Here is a 22,410-nt window from a genome sequence, read left to right as displayed (position 1 = left end):
ACGTGCCACTGAAGGAAAATAGCACCCAGACCTCGGTTAAGTCTCTCTGCTGTCTTCCTCAGTAGGGGTCCCCCAAACCCCTACAAAACTACCTGAGCGTCCCCTACCAAGGACAGCCCGTCTAATCAGTACATTGTGCAGTGTCCCAACAAAACAATCCCCACAGACTGGGGTGCCCTCCTGGCAGCAACTGGGTCTTCCTCAACCCAGAGGAGGCTAAGCCCCTACCAGGCTGGCTCCAGCTCTTTCTGTACTTTTTGCCTCATGAAACCCTGCCGCTCAGTGGCTGTTACTTCTGAGTTGACTGCTTCCCCACTCTGTGAGGGAAGATGCTGAATTTGTTCCATCCTCTACTGTTCCCTACATCCCCACACAGTACCTGGCACCAAGATGGGACCCAGTAAATATCCATTCATACACTGACCAGAAGGTACTTCATGCAGAATTTAAAGCTGGCTGCACACACCTCATTAAACTCGTTAAAATGGGTACAATGCATTGTTAGGTGACAAAAGCATGATATAAAATTCTATAATTACGCTTCAGTTAAAAAAAAAAAAGGTAGGCATCGGAAACAAGAATTAGAAAAAATATACCAAAATATTGAGCGTGAACCCATTAAGAATATAGTAAATGAGGATGATTCCCCTTCTCCATTTTCCAAATTTTATCTAGTGTGGTTACATTACATTTATATTTAAAAATAAACTCTGAGAGCCTTTTGCTGGATAAGGTGATGAAGGATTGGGAAACTGAACTTGTACCATAAACACCCAATCTGTTTCCTCTAAGGGGCTACAAGCTAATGTTATTATTACTAACAATAACTACAGCAGCAACACTGTTGCGGGCTTACATCCCAGGAGCCTTGCTAATACCATCATCATTGTAAATACAACACCTCTCTGAAGACAGGAACTACTATTATACCACTTTACAGAGAAGGATACCAAGGCACAGAAGTTAGCTTACCTAAAGTCACAAAGCCAAGAAGTGATGGACCTGGGATGCAAGTTTCTCTTAAAATGTTAATATTTACTAATTCAAGGAATACATTAGTGGTCTTATATTTCTCCCAGCTTTTCACTAGGGAGGGAGGAAGGAAAGAGGGAGAGAGGGAGGGAGGGAGGGAGAGAGGGAGATATTGTGGGATAAACACTGAATTAGCACTGATAGGAGGCGGAGACCACAGCGTGGGGGCAGCTCACACTCACTGGGCAGCTCTGACTTGCTGCCTCTGCTGGATCACCATCTCCCTTTCTAGGAGAGGACACCGAGGTACAGAGAGGTGAAGGAGCTCGTCAGAGCCGAGATCCACACCTGACCAGTCTGACCCAGAGCCCAAGTTCTTGAGAACTATGCTCAACTTTGTCCCAGATGTTTATCTAGTGCCTGCCACACGCTAGAGATATTACAGACATAATCCCAGCTTTCAGCCTAGCAAATGTAGACTAGGATAGTCAAGGGGAGCTTGGATTTTATCCATGTTTGAATTATTTAAAATAAAAATTGGCTTACATACTGTTAAGTAATTAAAAGGAAATCACAGAATATTCACTGCTGACTCCAAAGCTTATCATCCTAATCATCTTACTATATGACCTCCTTAATTTAAGAAAGGCAATAAAAACACATACACACAAAACTGCAGATAGAGAACACAGAGACACCAAATTGCATAAAATACATTTATTTCATATTACAGTTAAATGCTAGTAATGAGAAATTCATTTAATATAATATTTAGTACTTAATATTATATGAAATTCTAGTAGAGTCTTCTATGAAAAGGGGAATGAAGAGTAAGACATAAATTAGGGGAGTTGCAAGTTCAGAGTTAGGCTTTGGGAAAACTCCTACCTACACTGTGAAGGGGGTCAGATTTCAGCTACTTGAATGATGAAAGGGAGGGTAGCTGGGAAAGCACAGCAGGCAAAAGAGGATTCCTGAAAGAGGACTTGAAGGTGGCCTCCGAGGGTGCTAACCCTTAAAGAAATATTTAAACGCACGCACCCACCCACACCCACACCCACACCCACACCGTGGGAACCAGATGGGAAGCAGGGCAAGAACTGAAAGGTGAGAGTGGGATGACGCCCATAAAGGCTACGAAAAGAAGTTAAGAATCTTGGTTCTGATCTTGAGAGCAATGAGAACAGCTGAGGCGGGTAATCGGGTGGTTAGAGCGGCTGGGGAAGCACCGGGCGAGGCTTCATTTGTGGGGACTAAACAGAGAAACTGTTCCCAGAGGAGTAGATTTCTCAGGGTCCTGACTAAGGCTGAAATGGGCAGGCTGAAGAGAAACACAGAGACTAAAGTGAGCTTGTGACCTGCAGAACTGGGCAAACTCTGAGCACATAGCTGAGGCAGAACCAGCAGTTAAAAGCCTACATTTACAAAACTCTGATGAATGGCGTGGGACACGCACGACAGTTAGCGGTGGCTGGATCCCAAATAGCAGCTAGTCAATCTGCAGTACTCACCATTCCAGCTTCAGCTCTTATCATTCTCTAGCATCCTATGAGCCTACAGGAAGTAATCCCAAGAAGTGTGTCCCACTTATTCATGTTCATTGAGAGAAACTAGGGAACTCTTACGGGGAGAAACAACTTCCTAATGTCAAAGGCACAGTCTTCGCTTTTAAAATGACAGAGAAAAATGCCATTATTTGAAGCCAAGCCAATAAACTGGATATACTAAACTTACTAGTACTTTCATTCTTCTTTGCTACATACTCGATGGTCTGCTTCTGATTTAACATCTGAGAGCATGAAACAAAGTCATTTGATGTACTAGGTAATGGGCTAAGAACAGGTATTAGCAGGACACATGGTTTTCCATACTGGAGTTCACTAGGAAAGAGAGATACTCACAGACTGAAGTTTCTTCTTAGCAGCTTTTGCCAATTCAGACAAATCCAGGCTGCTAAGAAAGTGTACAAAACTAATAAGCAAATAAATAAAACCATTTTCATGAGCTCTGTAGAAGATTAAGATAGCCAAGGGATTAAGATATTAATTACAGTTCATGGACAAGGTCAGAGGCCAAAATTCTACAGCCCAATCGTCAGTGAGGAAACTGAACAGAACTTAGTGAAAGTATCTCCCAGAAATACCATAATCATGCAAAGTGGTAAACTGAAAAATAATCACCTACTAACCAAAAGGCAAAATTATTGCCAGGTTAGTCCCCAGGCCCTTTATGTGAGAAGTTGTAATTTTTAAAGTATTAAAAAAAGCATGCAGAGGAAAATACAAAAAGGGCAGAATGTTAAAAAACAGAATGGCAAGATTACATATGGAATAGCAATTAACCATTTCATAAACTCTTGACAGTACTTATGCAAAGTTTATTGGCTAAATCAGGGTTTAAAGTTCATTTCTGCAGCCGTGAACTCATCTGACCTTATAGACCAGGGGCAACAGATTATTACCCACTTTTTGTTCGGCCTATGAGCTAAGCATAGTTTTTACATTTTTAAGTGGTTGGAAAAAAAACCCCAACAAATGATACTTCATAATATGTGAAAATTATATGAAATTCAAATTTTAGTATCCAGAAATAAAATTTTATTGGAACAGACACGCCCTTCATTTACATAGTGTCCACGGATGCTTTCATTTACAACTGGTAGAGTTGAGTAGTTGTGGCAGAGGCTGTATGGCCCAAAAAGCCTAAAATATTTACTATCTAGCCCTTAACAACAACAAAATTTGCTGATCCCTGTCATAGACAAAGGCTACACTCTTATAACACAGAAATATTCTGTGATATATCCAGAGACACAATATACTGTCACAACTAGCTAAAACTGTGACAGTATCTCTAACTCCAATTGGATTAGCAAATTTCTTACTTGTGCTTTTTCAAACTTAAGTTTTATATGGTGGTTTACTTACAGCCATCTTATTTCCAAATTGCATAGCCATAAAAGAGAAAAATGTATGGGCTTTGTTAAACACAAAATATAATACACTTAAACACTATACAACCAAGGAAATACTAGTGACAGATAATATTGATTGGTATTTCAATGGCCTTACCTGTCTGCCATTTGAGGTATTATAAAGTGCTGTCCATTTTTGTGATCTGAAACAGAAACCAAGTCAAAGTTTTGTTCACATAAATATTGATAAGATCTGTAAAGGAATACCATCATTATTTTCTCAATTTATGTTTTGCAATTAGTATCTTCCCATAATTATGATCTATAATGGGAGAAACAGAAGTTGCCAGATTGACTACAACTTCTCAAAATCTGGCCAGTAGCAAGGATCATTTCCTTATTTTCTTCTGGTACAAAGGTCCCAACGTCATTAAGTGGAAAGCCTATGCTCACCCTAATCCTTACGCTGTTTGTCCCCAGTATAACTAATGATCTTCAGCCATGGAAAGGACATTTAGGGAGCTGAAGTAGCTTGGAGCAGGCTTCCATCTGCTCTCCCATGTGGGATGGTGGGGCTTCCTTGAGCTTTAGTGGCTTACCTTCAAATTAATCAATGAGCATAAAACAGTCAGGGCTGGCCCAGGTGGTCTGGGCAGGTCCAGGCACGGGCTCTGTCTCCTATAATGCTGACTGAGTCCTAATCAAGCTTGTGGAGGACACTGATCATGTGTCAATGAGTAAAGCCACTATGAGCATTCACATACAGGTTTTTGTGTAAACGTAAGTCTTTGCTTCTCTTGCGTAAATACCTAGGACTTCTGGGTTATAGGTAAATGCATGTTTAACTTGGTAAGAAACTGCTAGACTTTTTTCCAGGGCAGCTCTATCACTTTTCTAACTGCAACGTATGACAGTTACCATTGTTCCACACCTTCCCCAGCACTTGTGTTGGTTTTTTGAGTTTTATTTTGGTCATTCTAATAGGTACTTAGTGGTATCACACTGGGCTTTTTTTTTTTTTTTTTTTTTTTTTGCGGTATGTGGGCCTCTCACTGTTGTGGCCTCTCCCATTGCAGAACACAGGTTCCGGATGCGCAGGCTCAGCGGCCATGGCTCACGGGCCCAGCCGCTCCGCAGCATGTGGGATCTCCCCGGACCGGGGCACGAACCCGTGTCCCCTGCATCGGCAGGCGGACTCTCAACCACTGCGCCACCAGGAAAGCCCTTAACTATAGTTTTTGCAGAGCAAAAGCTTAAAATTTTGACGAAGGCCAGCTTATCAATATTTTCTTCTAAGGATTGTGCTTTTTGTGTTACATTTAAGTATTTTATATAATCCAAGACCACTAAGATTTTCTCCTATGTTTTCTTCTAGAAGTTTTAGGTTTTACATTTACATCTATGATCCATTTTCAGTTAGTTTTTTAAAAAATATTTTACTTATTTATTTGTTTGTTTATTTATTTATTGGCTGCATCGAGTCTTAGTTGCGGCACGCAGGATCTTTGTTCAGGCATGCGGGATCTTTTGTTGCAGCACGTGGGCTTCTCTCTAGTTGTGGCATGCGGGTTTTCTCTTCTCTAGTTGTGGCGCACAGGCTCCAGGGCACATGGGCTCTGTAGTTGTGGCGGGGGGTTCCAGAGCGTGTGGGCTCTGTAGTTTGTGGCACACGAGCTCTCTAGTTGAGGCGTGCGAGCTCAGTAGTTGTGCCATGCGGGCTTAGCTGCCCTGGCATGTAGGAACCTAGTTCCCTGACCAGGGATCGAACCCATGTCCCCTGCACTGGAAGGCGGATTCTTTACCACTGGACTATCAGGAAAGTCCCCTCAGTTTTTATACAAGGTGTGAAGTTTAGGTTGAAGCTCATTTTTCTGCACATGGATATTCAGTTGTTCCAACACCATATATTGTACTGTCCTTTCTTCATTGAACTGCCTTTGCGACTTTTGTCAAAAGTCAATTGAATGGGGCTTCCCTGGTGGCGCAGCGGTTGAGAGTCCGCCTGCTGATGCAGGGAACACGGGTTCGTGCCCCGGTTCGGGAAGATCTCACATGCCGCGGAGTGGCTGGGCCCATAAGCCATGGCCGCTAAGGCTGTGCATCCAGAGCCTGTGCTCTGCAACGGGAGAGGCCACAGCAGTGAGAGGCCCGTGTACCGCAAAAAAAAGAAAAAAAGTCAATTGAATGTATTTGTGTGAGTCTATTTCTGGATTCTCTATACAGTTTCATTGATCTGTATGTCCACCTCTTCACCATAACCACTGTCTTGAGTACAGCAGAGCTTTACAGCAAGTCTTAAAATTGGGTGGTGTGATTCCTCCTATGTTACTACTGTTCTTTTGCAAAACTGTCTTGGCTATTCTAGTTCCTTTGTTTTTCCATGCAAAATTTAGAACCAGGATGTCCATGTCAATAAGCAAATCCTTTAATTGCATTAAATTTACAAATTAATTTGTGGAGAATTGTCATGTTAACTATATTGAGTATTTCAATCCATAAACATAGTAGAAACCCTTTTTCAGGCTTTCCTTGATTTCCTTCATCAGCATTTTGTAATTTTTGGCATATAGATTCCACATATATTTTGTTAGATTTATACCTAAGTATTTACTTTGGAGCTATTATAAATGTTATTATTTTTCTAGTTTCAGGTTCTAATTGTCCACTGTTAGTCTACAGAAATATGATTGATTTGGGGTTGTTCATCTTGCATTCTGCAACCTTGCTAAACTCATTCATTAGTTCTAGAAACTTTATTATAGATTCCTTGGGATTTTCTACGTGGAAATCATTTCATTATGAATACAGGCAGTTGTATTTCTTCCTTTTTAATCAGTGTGCCTTTTATTTGGTTTTCTTGCCTTATGGCACTGATTAGGATTTCCAGTGCAATGTTGAATAGAAGTGGTGACAGTGGACATTCTAGCCTTGTTTCTGACTTTCAGGCAAAAGCATTCAATCTCTCATCATTAAGGATGATGTTAACTGTGGCTTTTCAATAGATACTCTTTATCGGATTAAGGAAGTCCCTTCTATTCCTAGTTTGCTAAGGTTTTTCTTTTTTCTTTAATCACAAAGGGATGCTGAATTTTATAAATGCTTTTTCTGCATCAACAGGTAAGATTGTACAGCTTTCTTTTTTAGTCTGTTAATGTGATGAATCACATTAACTGATTTTCAAATATCAGTCATATATCTGGAAACCCCACTTGGTATATTACATTTTCCTTTTTACATGCTGTTGGATTCAATCTGCTTATAATTTGTTGAGAATTTTGGTGTCCCTGTTAGTGAGGGATATTTTTTGGTGCCATCTTTGCTGGGTTTGGTATTGGGGTAATGCTGGCCTCATAAAATTACTTGAGAAGCATTTCCCCCCACCTTTTTTTTTTTTTTACTGTTTTTTTTTTAAACATCTTTACTGGAGTATAATTGCTTTACATGGTGCGCTAGTTTCTGCTTTATAACAAAGTGAATCAGTTATACATATACATATATCCCCGTATCTCCTCCCTCTTGTGTTTCCTCCCACCCTTCCTATCTCACCCCTCTAGGTGGGCACAAAGCACCGAGCTGATCTCCCTGTGCTATATGGCTGCTTCCCACTAGCTATCTATTTTACATTTGCCTCTCTCTCACTTCGTCCCAGCTTACCCTTCCCCCTCCCCATGTGCTCAAGTCCCCCCTACCTTTCTATTTTCTGAAAAATATCACATAAAACGGATGTTATTTCTTCTTCGAATGTTTGGTAGGATAGTCTCATTTTATGTGCAAAAATTGAAATGTGAATTCCGAATACTTAAAAATATCTGTAAAGAATTATAACTGCAAAGCTAGCAAGCCATGTGAGTCATAAGCCACACTGATTGTATTGCTGTATGGCAATACCACTTCAGCTGGTTCACAGTATTTACTAGTGCCATCATCTGGGCTAGGGTTTTCTTTAATGGAATGTTTTTAAGTACAAATTCAAGTTCTTTAAAATGTAGGATTATATATTTACATTATCTCTTTCTTCTTGGATAGGTGTTGGTAGTTTGTGGCTTTCAAAGAATTGGTTCATTTTATCTAAGTTGTCCAATTTATATGTACAGTTATTTATATTTTGCATTACCCTTTAATGTCTGTGGGTTTTTTAGTGACATCTTCCTATGTGTATTCTTTCCTTTTTTCTTTGTCAGTATGTCTAGACATTTACCAATTTCATTTATCTCTACAAAGAATCAGCTTTTGGTTTCATTGATTTCTCTCTACTGTTCTCCTTTCTCAATTTCATTGATTTCTACTCTTTATTATTTCTTAATTTCTGCTTGCTTTGGGTTTATTTTGCTCATCTTTTTCTAGTTTCTTGAGGGTTGGGAAGCTTAAATTAGGATTTGAGACCTTTCTTCTTTTCTAACATAATTTAATGCTATAAAATTTCCTGTAAGCCTTGCTTTAGCTCCATCCCACAAATTTTGATTTGCTGTCTTTTCATTTTTGTTCATCTGAAAATATTTTCTAATTTCCCTTAAGACTTCCTCTTAGACCCATGGATTATTTAGAAGTATGCTGTTTAATTTCCAAGCATTTGGGTATTTTCCACTTATATTTTGATTATTTCTAGCTTAATTCCATTATGGTCAGAGAATATACTTTCTAGGATTTTAATTATTTTAGAGCTGCTAAGGTTTGTTTTATGACCCAGAATATGGTCTATCTTGGAATGTTTGACTGTGTACTCGAAAGGAACATATGTTCTGATGTTGTTAGGGAGAGGATGCTATAAATGTCAACCGGATGCAGTTGGTTGATGGTTTCAGTTCAATATCCTTGCTGATTTTCTACCTCTAGTTCTATCTATTAACTAAATGAAGACTGTTGAGTCTCCAACAATAATTGTGGATTTGACCTTTTCTCCTTTCAGTTCTATCAAAGTTTGCATCCTATATTTTGCAGCTCTATTGCTGGGTGTGTACCCATTTAGAATTGTTATGTTTTTTTAGTGAGTTGACCCTTTTATCGTGTTGTGTCCCTCTCTATCCCTGCTAATTTCCTTTGCTCTGAAGTCTACTTTGCTTGATATTAATATAGCCACTCTAGCTTGCTTTTTTTGTGTGTGTGTGTGTTACGCGGGCCTCTCACTGTCGTGGCCTCTCCCGTTGCGGAGCACAGGCTCCGGACGCGCAGGCTCAGCGGCCATGGCTCACGGGTGCAGCCGCTCCACGGCATGTGGGATCTTCCCGGACCGGGGCACGAACCCGTGTCCCCTGCATCGGCAGGCGGACTCTCAACCACTGCGCCACCAGGGAAGCCCCTGCATCACATTCTTTATGATCTCTTTCTGGGAGTGCGATGATACAAATGTTTTGATTTTGTCCCATAGGTCCCTAAGGCTCTGCTCGGTTTCTTTTCCTCCTACTCTTTTTTCTCTCTGTTGCTCAAACTGGATTATTTCTAGTGATCTATTTTCAATGCACTCTTTTCTTTGCCATCTCCATCTGCTATTAAGCCCAACCAGTGAGTTTTAAAATTTTAGTTACTGGATTTTTTAATTCTAACATTTCTGTTCTGTTCTTTTCTATATCTTCTATTTCTCTGCGGAGACTGTCTATATTAGATTTGTTTCAAGAACGTTCACACTTACTTCTTAGAGCATGATGTTACTATCTGTTTTAAAATCTTTATCTGATAATTCCAACATCTGAGTCATCTAGGGTTGGCATCTGTTAACTACCTTTTTCCATGCAAGTCTTTGGGATTTTCCTGGTTCTTCACATGTGGAGTAATTAGGGTGGTATCCCTGACATTTTGCATATTATGTTGTGGAGACTCTGAATATTCCTTAAACTCTATGGAGAATGTTAATATTTTGTTCTAGCAGGTACCTGACCAGGTGAGGTTCTGTCTCCAGGGCCAAGTGGTGAGAGAATAAAGAGAAAAACAAAAGCAATCAGGATTCCCTTCAGGCTCTTGGTCAGAGATTTAGGCACCTGTGCTGCCACTGCTGTTGCCACTACTGAAGCCATAGGATTGCCTAGGGACTAGGGTGGGGAAAAAAGGAAGAGAAAAAAAACCCAGGGGAATTCCCCTATTCTTTGTCCTGTAGGAATCCCATTTCCTGCTCCTCAGACCACACAGAGAAGGCTTCTTTGCACCTGCTATGCAGTTCCAGGTTTTAGGCTGTCCTGGATGCCATATCAGAAGCAAAATAAAGGGGACACTCACCACCAGCTTGATGGTACTTTGAGTTCCCTAATCTACCTGCTACAGTCCTCAGATAGCTACTCCACGTATTTGGTCCATAGTTTATAATTGTGTTCAGCAGAAGAGACAGGGTGGGGGTGTGCTTATTCCATCTCACTGGGAACTGGAACCATACCAAGGGCTCTTAACTCTGTTGTACAACCAGGGTGGAGAACCACTGTATACATGTATGTGGATATTCTATATCAAGGGTTGGCAAACTTTCTCTGCAAAGGGCCTGATTGTAAATATTCTGGGCTTTGTGGCCGTATGGTCTCTGTTGCAACTACTCAACCTACTTAACTCTGCTGCTGTAGTGTGAAAGCAGCCGTAGATAATATGTAAATGAATGGGCATGGGTATCTTGCAATAAAACTTTATTTGAAAAAAAACAGGTGATAGGCTTATCTGGCCCATGGACCACAGTTTGCTGACCCCAGTTCTACCTCATGAGCAAAGCTGGTTAATGGTAAAGTTCACTTTTTTACTTTTTCCCATTCCTTAGATAGCAGAATTCTGCAAATAACTACAAAAGTTAATCCTTTGCTCTTCCATTCCTACTCCCATTAATCACAAGAACCGTTGCGCACGTTCAGTTTGAGTTCAATTATGCTCTTTGATTCCTGAAACAGTCACTACTGTAGAGCTAAAATTTTAAAAACTAAAATTCAAGATTTGACCGATGTTACATATTTCACATATAACAAAAAATGCTGTAGCTATCATTGCAAATAGAAATCCTTATTTGCAATTTTCTCAAGGATACGTTAAAGCAGAGATCATACATGATAGTGTCCCAATTTGTTTTTCCAGAGACTGACTGGCTGGAGGTGTGGAGAGGCTGCTGTCCTTTCAACTCACCTGGTTTCCTGCCACACAGATAGAAGGCTAGTCTGTCAGTCAGCTCATACTGTATTTCTACGAGGCGTTCTGCCAGCTCATGGTGCCCTCCTTGCCTACCAAGAGAAAACAAAGTACCATTTATATTGCTCGCTGGCCACTGGAGCTAGAATAGAAAAGTACAGAGACGTCCCCTGAGATACCTGAGTCATTTATCAAACGTGACTTTTTAGAATAATCAACCTTTTTGTGTGAGGTAAACTGTCAAGGTCTACTTCGATTCCCACCTTTATAAAAACTGTTTTCACAATCTCAACTACCGCCTTTCCTTTATTAATTTATAAGACAGAGTACTTAATAAGGAATTCAAGGACTTATGAGAGGGACAAAGAATAACTTCATCTAATGAGGTAGAAAATAAAATTAATAAATGGTCAAGGGTAGAGGTTCTCAAAAATTAACTAGCATGCTTAAAAAAATATACAGATGTCCAGGACCCACCCTTGGAAATTCTGAATCAATAAAAACAGGAGTAGTGTGGACATTAATATTTTGAAAAAGGTCCTTCCCCTAGATGCTTCTCATGCAGCCAGCCTGACTTCTGGATTAGAGTTCAGTAAGCACTTCAAGGTCTTTGATTCAGGGAGAGACAGACCAACCTAATGCACAGCTCACACCTCCTTGTCTTTAATTTCCATCACAGAAAATATTAATTTTGCCTTTGAAACAAATATTTAAGCTGCTTGAAATCCTTTAAGTAACAAGGCATATAAATAAACCATTACCCTGAGAGACTATTATGTGCAAGGTACAAGAGGAAATTCCAAGATAAGTGGTAAGTATCATTTACTGAGGGCTCTGTTCCCCTTAAAAGATGAAGTCTAGTTTCTGCCAGTTTCTCTTCCCACATACAACGTACTACAAAAATATTCTCCAACCTACCCACACATCTTTGATTTCTGTGATGCACATCTTTTTTTCTCATTTTTTAACATCTGTGAAATCAGGAAGTTGATAGTACAGTTGATAGTACATCATCATTGAATTGGTTGAGTCTTTTCCTTTTTAATGGTATATGAAATAATGATGACCCATATAAACAGTAGAGTGTTAGACCTGATGAAATACTGTATTCCTCAATACCTTAGCTCTTATTCCCAGACACACTCTGCTCTATCCAATTATGTCTCCTGCTGTGCCGAACATCCCTGTCCATCCCTCCTTCCTGAACTTGACCCACACCCTTCTTCTCACCTGGAACACCTTAGCTCATCTTCACACACCCAAATCCAATCTACTCTTCAAAGACCAACTAAAGACATTTCTTAATGATCTGGGCCACAGTGAAGAAATCCTATATATGTATCAATTTTGGTAATGAGTTCTACATTATCTTGCCTCATTTAACTCTTACATGCATTTATGAACCTCCTCCTCCCTGAGAGAGTGAATTCTAGGAGGGCAGAGTTCATTTCACTTGCCATTTTCAAGTTGTCACTTGTCATTTTATCCTCTGCAGACTATAATTCTTTGCAGTTAATTTGGAAAAAGTTAATTTGGAAAAAGAAGGAAAGATGATCCATCTTCTGTCATTTAAATGATATTCAAGCCTAATCTATGGATGTATTTATTTATTTTCCAGCACTTCACAGCCAAAATTTTGAAACAAAAAGTTAAAGAATTTTATAGCAAGCACCCAGATGTCCACTACCTAAATCCTGCAATTAACATTTTACTATACTTGTTTAACCACATATCTATCTATATAGATTTGTTTCTAAGTTCAAGCAATGAATAAAACTATTAAAAAACTGAGAAGTGGGTTCTGCAATTCTTCATACTTGATCTGTACTCCAACTATGGCTCAAATACCACTGCGTTTAAAGGATAAAAAGAAATGAAAGACTGGAAGCTAAGCACAATGGTTAATGGTTCTACCCTCCCTGACTTTAGCTGGCTCTAAGATCGTATGCGTTTGAAATACCTTCATCTGCAAAATAATAGCATGCAAACCTCTGAAGGGGTTAAATGTTAATCATACACAATTTAGCCACTTAACAATGAATCATACACAACAGAAATAATCCCAAACAGAGAGAGGTGACAAGAATCTAGTCTCTTACCTTGCATAATCAACAGGAGTTTTCCCACTCGCATCTTGTGTGCCTGGGTCTGCTCCATATACTGCCAGTAATTCCGCCTGTAAAATCTGCCCTGCTTTAGAGGCAACATGGAGTGGGGTGTTTCCTTTCTCCTAAGAATCATTAATAAAAAGTATACAAAAAGAAGCAAAATTAAATAAACGAAAGGCTACACGAATGCAACCCATTTAGTTTCAATTTAATATCTGAATCAATTCATGCTTCCTTACAGGGTGAAAAAAGTTGGCTTGTGCTCCTAATGATAATAGCCTCAAACAGGTTTCAAGATTCCCTGTTCTCACGCTTGAATGGAGTTGCTGAAAAATACACACACAAGAAAGAATATTTGTTAAAAATGTAAAGAATGACGTAGCAGAGCAGCTGGCAGACTATTTTAATACACATTATAGTAGTACTACATCATCTTTATTTAGCTCAGTAAGGTGGATGAAGCAGTCTCTCCCTTGCTGGTCACCACCATCCCCGGGCTCTAAGGCAGGGTCAGGCCCATTTTCCTGACAGGAAACTAGGGCTGGGAAGGCTGACCTGCCCAAATGCATGATCTAAGTGGCACAACCAGACCTTGAGTGAGAGGGAGTGTGAAGAGGTGGCTGAGCATGGCTCTGAAGTCTGAATTTCAAACCATACACCCCTCAAGCTGTGTGAACTTGAGGAAGTTCTTTAGCAATCTGAACCTCAGTTTCCTTATCTCTAACATGGTGATAATAATGCCACCTATTCACAGGGTTACTGTAAGGACTCAATGATATAACAAAGCATGGAGCCTGGTACACAGGAAATGCTCAAAGAATACAGCTGCTATTATTATTGTTGATGTTGTTATTTGTTGTTATTATTGAACCTAGGGCTTTAGGGCTTCATATCCTATACCGTGCAAGTCACAGGATTCTGCCTTATATCACACCCTCTCCTCAACACTATTCTTGGCCTTGTATACAATGATTTAATGAAGTCTTTCAGGGTGGGAAATAGGCCTGTGCTATACCAAATTCTGTACCACTACAGAAATGCCTTTATACATTCAGAAGAGCTGCCTTCCTTCAAGTCTAACCTAGAATTGTCCAAAATGCAATAACTCTTATCATAGCAATGGAGAAATCTACACTAACATCTGTATCCAAGTCTTATTTTTTAATTATATTTTTAAAAATTGTGGTAAAAAACACATACCAAGTCTTATTAATAAATGGAAGTAACAATCATATACATTTCCATGCAAAGTTTAAAATTCTGAATTACGAGTGCCTACGATCTGTGTGAGCATTTGCCGAAAGCAGTGCTTTGACAATAAGGATATGTATTTTCGTGGCATCTCTCAAAAACATGTAAAGGCCCACATAAAGAAAACCATCTACTCATTTCGCAAGTTTAATAAACCATCCTGTGTACTACAGCTTCGAGTCACACCCTGCTTCCTGAAGATCCCACTCAGCATGCAACCTAGAAGCCTGCAGAAGTCCCACAAACCTTCTAGTCCCTCCTAGAAACAAACTCTGAGATGGCTCTTATTTCAAAGCTAAACAAAAACTTACAGAAATACAATTTTAGAACCATATCTGAAAAACACAAATAGTTTTCTGGATACTTATTTGTTCCTCTGCTCCTTATACCTCCACTAACATGAATGCTTGCCATTTGAAGTAAGATGAAAGAAGAAACCAACTGCAAAAAAAGCTGTTACTAATTATTTAGTGTACAGAAAGGAGTTTTTGTTTTTCTTTTCTTTCTAAGTTTTTTTCAAATCAGCCGATATGCTGCTTCATCCAGCAATTTCAGGGATTTTAAAAGGTGTGACCCACCTTACTAAGATCTTTGGCAGTCACACTATCGTCATCCCGGCAGGGCAAGCGGTGGACAAATGCTAACATCTGATACTTTGCTCTGATGAATTCTGCTTTATTAGGACTGGTTCAAAAAAAAAAAAAGAAAACAGTTCACTTGCAGTTCAGATATGACATTCCCCATTCTTCAGACTGTAAAAAGAAGAGGAAGTGACCCACATCCCCCACTCAAGAACAGAATGAACAATACTGAAGTAAGTTTCAGCAGTGTGTTGTCAGGCCTGAAGTCTGAAAACATACATTAGTCATTATAATGGCCAGGACTGCAGAATACCTGCTTTTTATAGCATTTTTCTGCTCTGTGTAATTTTCTTAATTGACCTAGCAACCTTGCGAGGAAGCAGCTCTTCATCCCATCTTATAAGTGAGGCATCAGGCAGACTGGAGCCCAGAACCAAGATTTCTGGTCTGACTGCCTACTGTTTGAGTGCCAAAGCTCAAATGTGATTACATCAAAAGCCACCAAGCCTTAGTCTTAAACCGGAAAAACCACTGAATTGTGCTGGGTAACCATGCAAAAGAGATGGTCCCATGCCTGGCTTTGTTCTGCATTCCTAATAGCAAAGAGGTCAATGCAAAACTGGGTGACCACCTCACATACTGCCCCTGTAGGGGCTGGTCAAAAACAGCTGCACTCCTTTCAGCGGGCCCCAGGGGTTACGAAGAAATAAGAGTATTTATAAACATTTCACTCACTGTACTTTATCCTGTGGATTAGCCTTGCGTCTTCCACTGATAAGAGAGGCAGGGTCCAGCAAAGAATGCTCCCATATAGAATTAGCACCATTATTATACAAGGTTTCAACCATCTAAAACCAAGCAGCATAAAATCATATTTAAATTTCTTTCTGCAAACATCCAGTGGGAATCAGTGACTGAACTGGGAAAACAAAGCCCTATTACAAACACTAGCATGACTGGGATATCACACACATCATTATCTTCTGTTTTAGAATGAGAAAGATGAACCTGTACGCAGGATTCAGGTTTGACCAGCAGGTACTTAAATGGGTTTGATTACATTTTCTCATAGATGATGAAGAAAGAGTACTTTGACACTTTAGGACAGTATTTCCCAAGCCTGAGCATCCAAATTCTGTTTTCAAGGTTCTTAATATTTTTCTTTAAATCCACTTACTTTCTAAAACTTTCACTAGCAATTATAATTTGATGTGCTAGTTACAGTTCTAGGCAACCATTTAAATAAATATTTGAGTATTACCTACATCTGCCTTGAGTACCACTGGTGGTTCACGTGCCATACTCTGGGAATTGTTTTAGGGTCAAATCTGGCATTTTAAACTACTCATCTCTGAACTTTATTCAGATCCTATAATATAATGAGTACTCTGTATAATCTGACAGCAGTAAACATCCATGTTCACATGAGAATGAGCTGCTAGAAACTTCTGAGCAAAAGTTATTAATAAACCATGTCTCCCAATTTCATTTCAAAGCATGACTCCTGACACGGCCCCATCTGTTTTTTACGTCAGTGAAGATATTGTCACATCAAAGATCCACACTCACTTGTTCTGATCCTTTGGTACACATAGGCAAGTTTTAAGGACATGTTGTGCAGCTGGCACAGATTTAGTAAAATATGTACTCAAAACAAATGAAGGCGAAACACATGCGTAAGTCTGAGTTCCAGCAGAACTCGAAGAATGTGTACCCTGAAATAGAAGTACCGGTGACATGACAATGGACCCCCAAATAAAACAAAGGGCCCCCTGAACACTTAGCAGGGTGTTAGGCATTCAATCAAAACAGAACTTAATTGTCTCTAACAGGTTACAAGAACTTTAAGAGAACTTAAATCAGATGTTTCAGAAATTTCTGAGGAATCCCAGTCCATGCTTCTATCAAAGCGGACAACTTCATGAAAAGTTTCTAAGGCAGTCACTTTCAGAAACATTCATCACGGTATGTGGGAAAGACAGACGGTTTAAAAACAATTTCTGGTGACATCTAGAAAGTCAGCAGTGAAACATGAGCAGGAAATTCTAATGACTGTCCACCTATAGTTCAGATTTTGGGACAAGATTTACATTAGGAGGGAAAAAAATCTTAAATGATGAATTCAATAATTATATATAGCATCAATAAGCATGGCACCTCTGCTCAATTATGAGTCAAACATTTCTGTAAGATTTAAGAAGTATAATTTTAATGCTAAAACAGTGAGCCCTAAAAACTTAAATTACAAACCATGAGCAGAATTCTTATTCTTTACCTGAAGCAATGTTGGAGGCCATGGTGTGTGTTTAAGATGCCTTACTTGAGAGATATGGCGCCCTAGACTCCGATGGACACTGCAGCACTCGTCACATATAAAAGTTCCCCTATTTACTGATGCCCAGGAAGGATCTGGAAAGGAGAATGAAATCAGCGGCAAGGATACCAGGTGGTTGCTATTCCGCCAGATGGCAAAAGATGACTGCGGTTTGGTTTTTCAGAAAAACAAGACATTTCTGTTGTTTTAGTATGCTAGTCAACATATCAAGCTGGCGAGTTTGTCGGATACCCTAATGAGATCTACCATCTCAGATGTGTGCTCTTTCAATCAACGTAAGAGAAGCAAACTGAGAGGATTCACCTGAATCATTTTGAATCCATCTCCACAAGTAGCAAGATAACATAACTGTGTCAGTGAACAATCCACACAGCATTATGTGAAGTGAGTGGTGAAAAGACAGCTACCCTACAACTGCTACACATCTACATGCCACTGGGCTTAGCAGAAAGCTGCAAGTGACACAACTATACAACTGCTCAGCTGCTATGGTTCTGAACACAGACTGGGAAACCTGACCTCCTGTGCTATCATACCCATTAGGTATTTTAAATAAACTGTTGAGTCCGATCTCGCCACTGATCTGAAAGGACAGAAGCTGTAAAAACAGCGGCTTCACAGAAGCAAAGATGTAAAATACAAGGGAGTAATACTTTTGGTGTGTGCACAATACTTTTTTTCCTGTGAAGTCCCACAGAGCTTCATTAGACATCCTTTGAAACAAGGAATAATTCACACTTGGTAAGCAGTAAGAAGAACTCACACTGGGAAAGTAAACTGAATATTTAGAAACTCAAAATAAAGACAGACCTTCTACATTTCATCAGACTCACAATGGGGTGACAATAGGTGCTGCTCAAGCTGCCTGGCTTAAGGGGTATATTTAAAAATTCTTCAATGCCCACAAAAATCTCTAAAATGCATGTACACCATCTTTACCATTTCTAACAGTTTATTCAAACCCCTTCCAACCATATAATGAAAAGTTATGGGATTTCAATCAAAGACAAACTGGGAGTCAAAGAGTGTAGTGGTTACGAGGGTTGGCTCTGGAGATAAGCAGTCCAGGGTTTGAACCTCAACTCTGCCACTTCTTGCATAATGATCTCAGGCAAGTTATTTCTCTGAGGGTCCTCATCATGGATCAAATGGGAAGAACAACACATCTCAGGGTGGTGAGGATATAAAAAGTAAGTGAAGTTCCTTGCATATAGTAATATTTCCAAATTATTTTAAGTACCATTCAAATATTTTCAAGAGCCCACTGAAATTCATGGCCACTAGAGAAAGTTTTTGTTTGCTAATACATGAAACATTGAATGTTTCACATGAACACTGTCTTACTACAGTGAAAAATCTCAGTGGAGTTTTCAGGTAGTTGAACTCAGAGTAGGATATGAACTAGATTCACTTTAAAAAAAAAAGGGTAAAGTATTTATTGAATACTAAGATTTGATCATAGTTAGTCAAATGTTTGCCATGAAATAAAACAGAAACAAAATTATTCAATGAAGTACAACTATGTCAGTACTACTAAGCCATCCTAAAAAATAAAGTTTGGAAACACCAAGATGAAGGATCCCTGCAAAGATACATAACAACTTTGCTTTTTGCAGTATGGTACTACGACTAATGACACACACAAAAAAGACTGTTCGTTTTGAAGATTACCTTTGCTTTTCACGTATCATTCAGAGGATTCACAATCTTCTTGGAGGAAATTAAACAGGAACAAGACAACAAGGATTTAACACACACTAAGCAAGGCTCTATATTAATCACCTTAACATCGTGAATCAGAATCCCATGGAGAGAACATCAGAATGTTAACAACACAGTAAAATCCAAATCGAGTTTGTACGACTGAGAGTGGGTGAACCCCTTCCAGTTTATCTGAACGTTTTATTCCAGGGCTTCTTAACCTGGGTTCTAGGAACACAACCAATGGGCTTCAGAAATGTCTATAACTCCTCTGAGAAATCTTAACATAAATTCTGTATGAAAGAGTTAAGCACGTGTGCATTTTCTGGGAAGAAGGCCTGAGCATTCATCAGAATCTCAAAAGGGTCACTTCCCTGGTGGCACAGTGGTTAAGAATCCACCTGTCAATGCAGGGGACACAGGTTCGATCCCTGGTCTGGGAAGATCCCACACGCCACGGAGCAACTAAGCCTGTGCGCCACTACTACTGAGCCTGCGCTCTAGAGCCCACGAACCACAACTACTGAGCCCACGTGCCGCAACTACTGAAGCCCACGCCCCTAGGGCCCATGCTCCGTACAAGAGAAGCCACCGCAATGAGAAGCCTGAGCACCACAATGAAGAGTAGCCCCCGCTCACTGCAACTAGAGGAAGCCCGCATGCAGTAACGAAGACCCAATACAGCCAAAAATAAATAAATTAATTAAAAAAAAAAAAAGAATCTCAAAGGGATCCCCAACCCTAAAGGTAACTCTTTTACTAGGGCTTTGCAGAAAAGGCAGCACAAATTCCCAGCTGCTCAAGTTCAGAACATTTCAAGGTAGCCTAATTATATTCAAAACAGGAAGGAAGTGACTCAAGTCTCTGTAGATGAGGCATGAGACAACAACTAAAAAGATAACAATGGAAGAGAAAATGTTCTGAAATGCACAAAACGCCGGAGAAGTGCAAGACTGTATTTATTATTTAGTTGAGTATTTAGTGTGGCAATGGAGATGCAGTTTTCCTTTGCCCCAAACCATCCACTGAGAAGCAAAGAAAATGCATTTCAACAGGAAGTTTGAATCTAAATTCATGTGAATCAAACATCACAGAAAGTTCAACTGAAAACAGGCAAGAAAATAAGGAAGTGGAACAAATAACATTTTTAGAGAATACAATGGAGCTCGTACAACACACTAACTTGGTTTCTGAAACACTTCTTTTAAAACTCCTCCACCCATCTCCCTATCTTCAAAGGAAACTGGTAACCCCACTTACAATATACAGGCCGTGAAATAACCACATAAGGTTTGAGTTATCACAATACTATTTAAAATCAGTCTCCACTTCCATGTGACAAGATGAAGTTCCGAACAGTTGCAAAAACACTGGTGCTCATTTCGTTAAGATCGTTTATTGGATGCTATTGTGCCAAAGAAGCCATCTTACAACTTCAAATTCAAAGCAGATAAATCCAAACACTGAAAACAGCATAGAGACCTGTCAACCCAGTTCCAACCGCTAAGATGGATCTGAACTCTAAATCTGAAAACTATGCATGGGAGGAATGGTTTTGGCCTTTCAATGCTCCCATATGCCTATACTGCCTGAATGCACAAATGGGTATACTTGCCCGTGATTTGGTGTGTGGTTGTTTTGTAAGGTGTAATTAATGTATGATTTAGAAATTCAACTATAGCTTTAAGGGGCTGTAAAGGTTCTGCACACAGTACAAAAAAGAAAAAAAGGAAAAAAACCGCCTTAAATGAGATGAGTCTAAGAATATTCATTGAATCTTCCCTACCCCTGAGCACTGTACTCCCAATTATCCTCATCGGAAAAATGAGGAAATCAAGACTCGGCCAAATGAAGTCACTAGCCCAAGGTCACCGAGAGGCAAAATCTAGTTTGAACTCAGCTCGTTCAGATCTCAGAACTTGAAACCGGCATTGCCTCCTAAGTGCTGGTCGCATTTGCAAGACCCCGACATCCTGGAGATTCTCCGCGGTGGAGTGGGAGTAGGGATGTCAGGAGCGGGGAACTCATCCATGGGGGTCCTCTGGCGAGTCTCAGTGGAGGGAAGCGGCGAGTGTCACCCACTCCGGGCAGGGCCCCAGGGCCCCCTCCTGGGGCGGGAGTCTGGGTAGCTGTGGGGAGGGGGCTGACACCTGCAGCCTCTGGGGGCCGCTGCCGGGAGGACGCTCGGATTTCACTTCTGTAACTGGCCTTCCTGTAGATTGCCCAAGCCCCTTCCTGTTGGGAAAGCGGGCCCGACCCCGCCGTTTCACCGCCCGGCCTGGGACAGAAGGGACGAGAGGGAAGGAAGGGACGCGAGGGCGGCGACCCCCTGCCCGCTCCGGCTCAGACAGGCCCGGGACGGTCCCGCCCCAAGGCCGCCGAGATTCCTCCTCGTCCCGACCCCAGACATAGGGTGCAGAGCTCGACAGCCGGGACCCGCCCGGCCCGAGGGGGCGGCCCCGGGACAGGGGTCCCGGCCAGGAGAGCTGAAGGGAGCGGGCCCGGCTGGTGCGACTCACCCGGCCCGCTGCAGTCAGCGCACACCTCGCTGCTCCGGAGCCGCTTCGACATGGCTCCCGCCTCCCACCTGCCGGGAACCTAGTGGCCGGGGACAGCGAAGGCGGCGGCGGCGGCGGCGCTTCCGCTCTAACGGGTCCCCACGGTGGTGCTGGCTGCGGCGCCTCTCCCCTCAGCGCCTCACAGCCGCGGCGCAGCACGCACGCGCGAGGAGGCGCCCTTCGGCGACGGGCAGGTCATGTGACCGGAAAGGGCACGCTGCCTTGTCGCCATCTTGAGTGAGGGCAGGTGTCTTCTGTCCTTCCAAATTTCCTTGATTTGGTGTCTCCCTCTCTCGAAGAGATTCGCTTCTTCCCAGCGCTGATTAATATCAGGGGAGGCAGCAAAATCTAGTGACTAGAGGTATGCAGCCACAACCTTCCTGAGGCAATCAGTAGTCAAGTCATCTAGCATAACTTTGGCCAAGTTCACTTATTTATGCATTCCTTTATTCAGCAAATATTTATTGAGCATCTACTATGTTCCACACACTGCTCCAGGCACTGGAAAAGGAGCAGTGAGCCAAGAAGACGAAATTTCCTGTCTTTATGGAGCTTACTTTCAGCTGCACTAGATCTACAATAAGTAAAATAGGAATATGTTAGATGTTTCCTTACGCTGCAGTTTTAATCTCATCTGCAAAATGGAGATAATGTGTATCTACCCGTAGCCCATGATTTGCTTTTGTATAGCCTGTTACTTAAAAATGATTTTTACATTTTTAAAGGGTTGTAAAGAAGAAAAAGGAGAGAAGGGATAGGATGAAGAATATTCAACAAAACATATATGACGAGCAAATTTAAATATTTACTGTCTGGCTAAGGACAAATGCGATAATTTACAGAAGAGTGTGGTGTGCCTGCCCCATAGTAAGCCCTCAATAATAGTAGCTCCTATTATTAT

General features: G+C 40.9%; 1 protein-coding gene across 10 annotated transcripts in view; it reads right to left on the bottom strand.

The window, feature by feature from the left end:
* Nucleotides 1-21,641, bottom strand: part of GIT2 (GIT ArfGAP 2) — a 46,671-nt gene extending 25,030 nt beyond the window's left edge. For 8 of the 10 annotated variants that reach the window (XR_009521685.1, XM_060028205.1, XM_060028209.1 and 5 more), the window contains exons 1-9: nt 21,471-21,641; nt 17,191-17,324; nt 15,651-15,763; nt 14,913-15,018; nt 13,323-13,409; nt 13,075-13,205; nt 10,973-11,067; nt 4,044-4,089; nt 2,874-2,925 (exon numbers count right to left, since the gene is read on the bottom strand). Coding sequence is in view for 9 of the 10 variants with exons in the window: in XM_060028205.1 (XP_059884188.1) it covers nt 2,874-2,925; nt 4,044-4,089; nt 10,973-11,067; nt 13,075-13,205; nt 13,323-13,409; nt 14,913-15,018; nt 15,651-15,763; nt 17,191-17,324; nt 21,471-21,522 (816 nt within the window). In the remaining variant the exon portion in view is untranslated. Of the gene's footprint in view, nt 1-2,873; nt 2,926-4,043; nt 4,090-10,972; nt 11,068-11,893; nt 11,947-13,074; nt 13,206-13,322; nt 13,410-14,912; nt 15,019-15,650; nt 15,764-17,190; nt 17,325-21,470 lie in introns of those variants that run through there. The other 2 variants (XM_060028206.1, XM_060028211.1) reach the window with 2 other exon arrangements.
* Nucleotides 21,642-22,410: the final 769 nt, after the last annotated feature.

This window comes from Delphinus delphis, chromosome 13 (assembly GCF_949987515.2).
Source record: "Delphinus delphis chromosome 13, mDelDel1.2, whole genome shotgun sequence".
In the NCBI taxonomy this organism is placed as follows: Eukaryota; Metazoa; Chordata; class Mammalia; order Artiodactyla; family Delphinidae; genus Delphinus; species Delphinus delphis.
The sequence above is the reverse complement of the archived record's forward strand: the minus strand, read 5'-3'. Positions and strand labels throughout refer to the sequence as shown.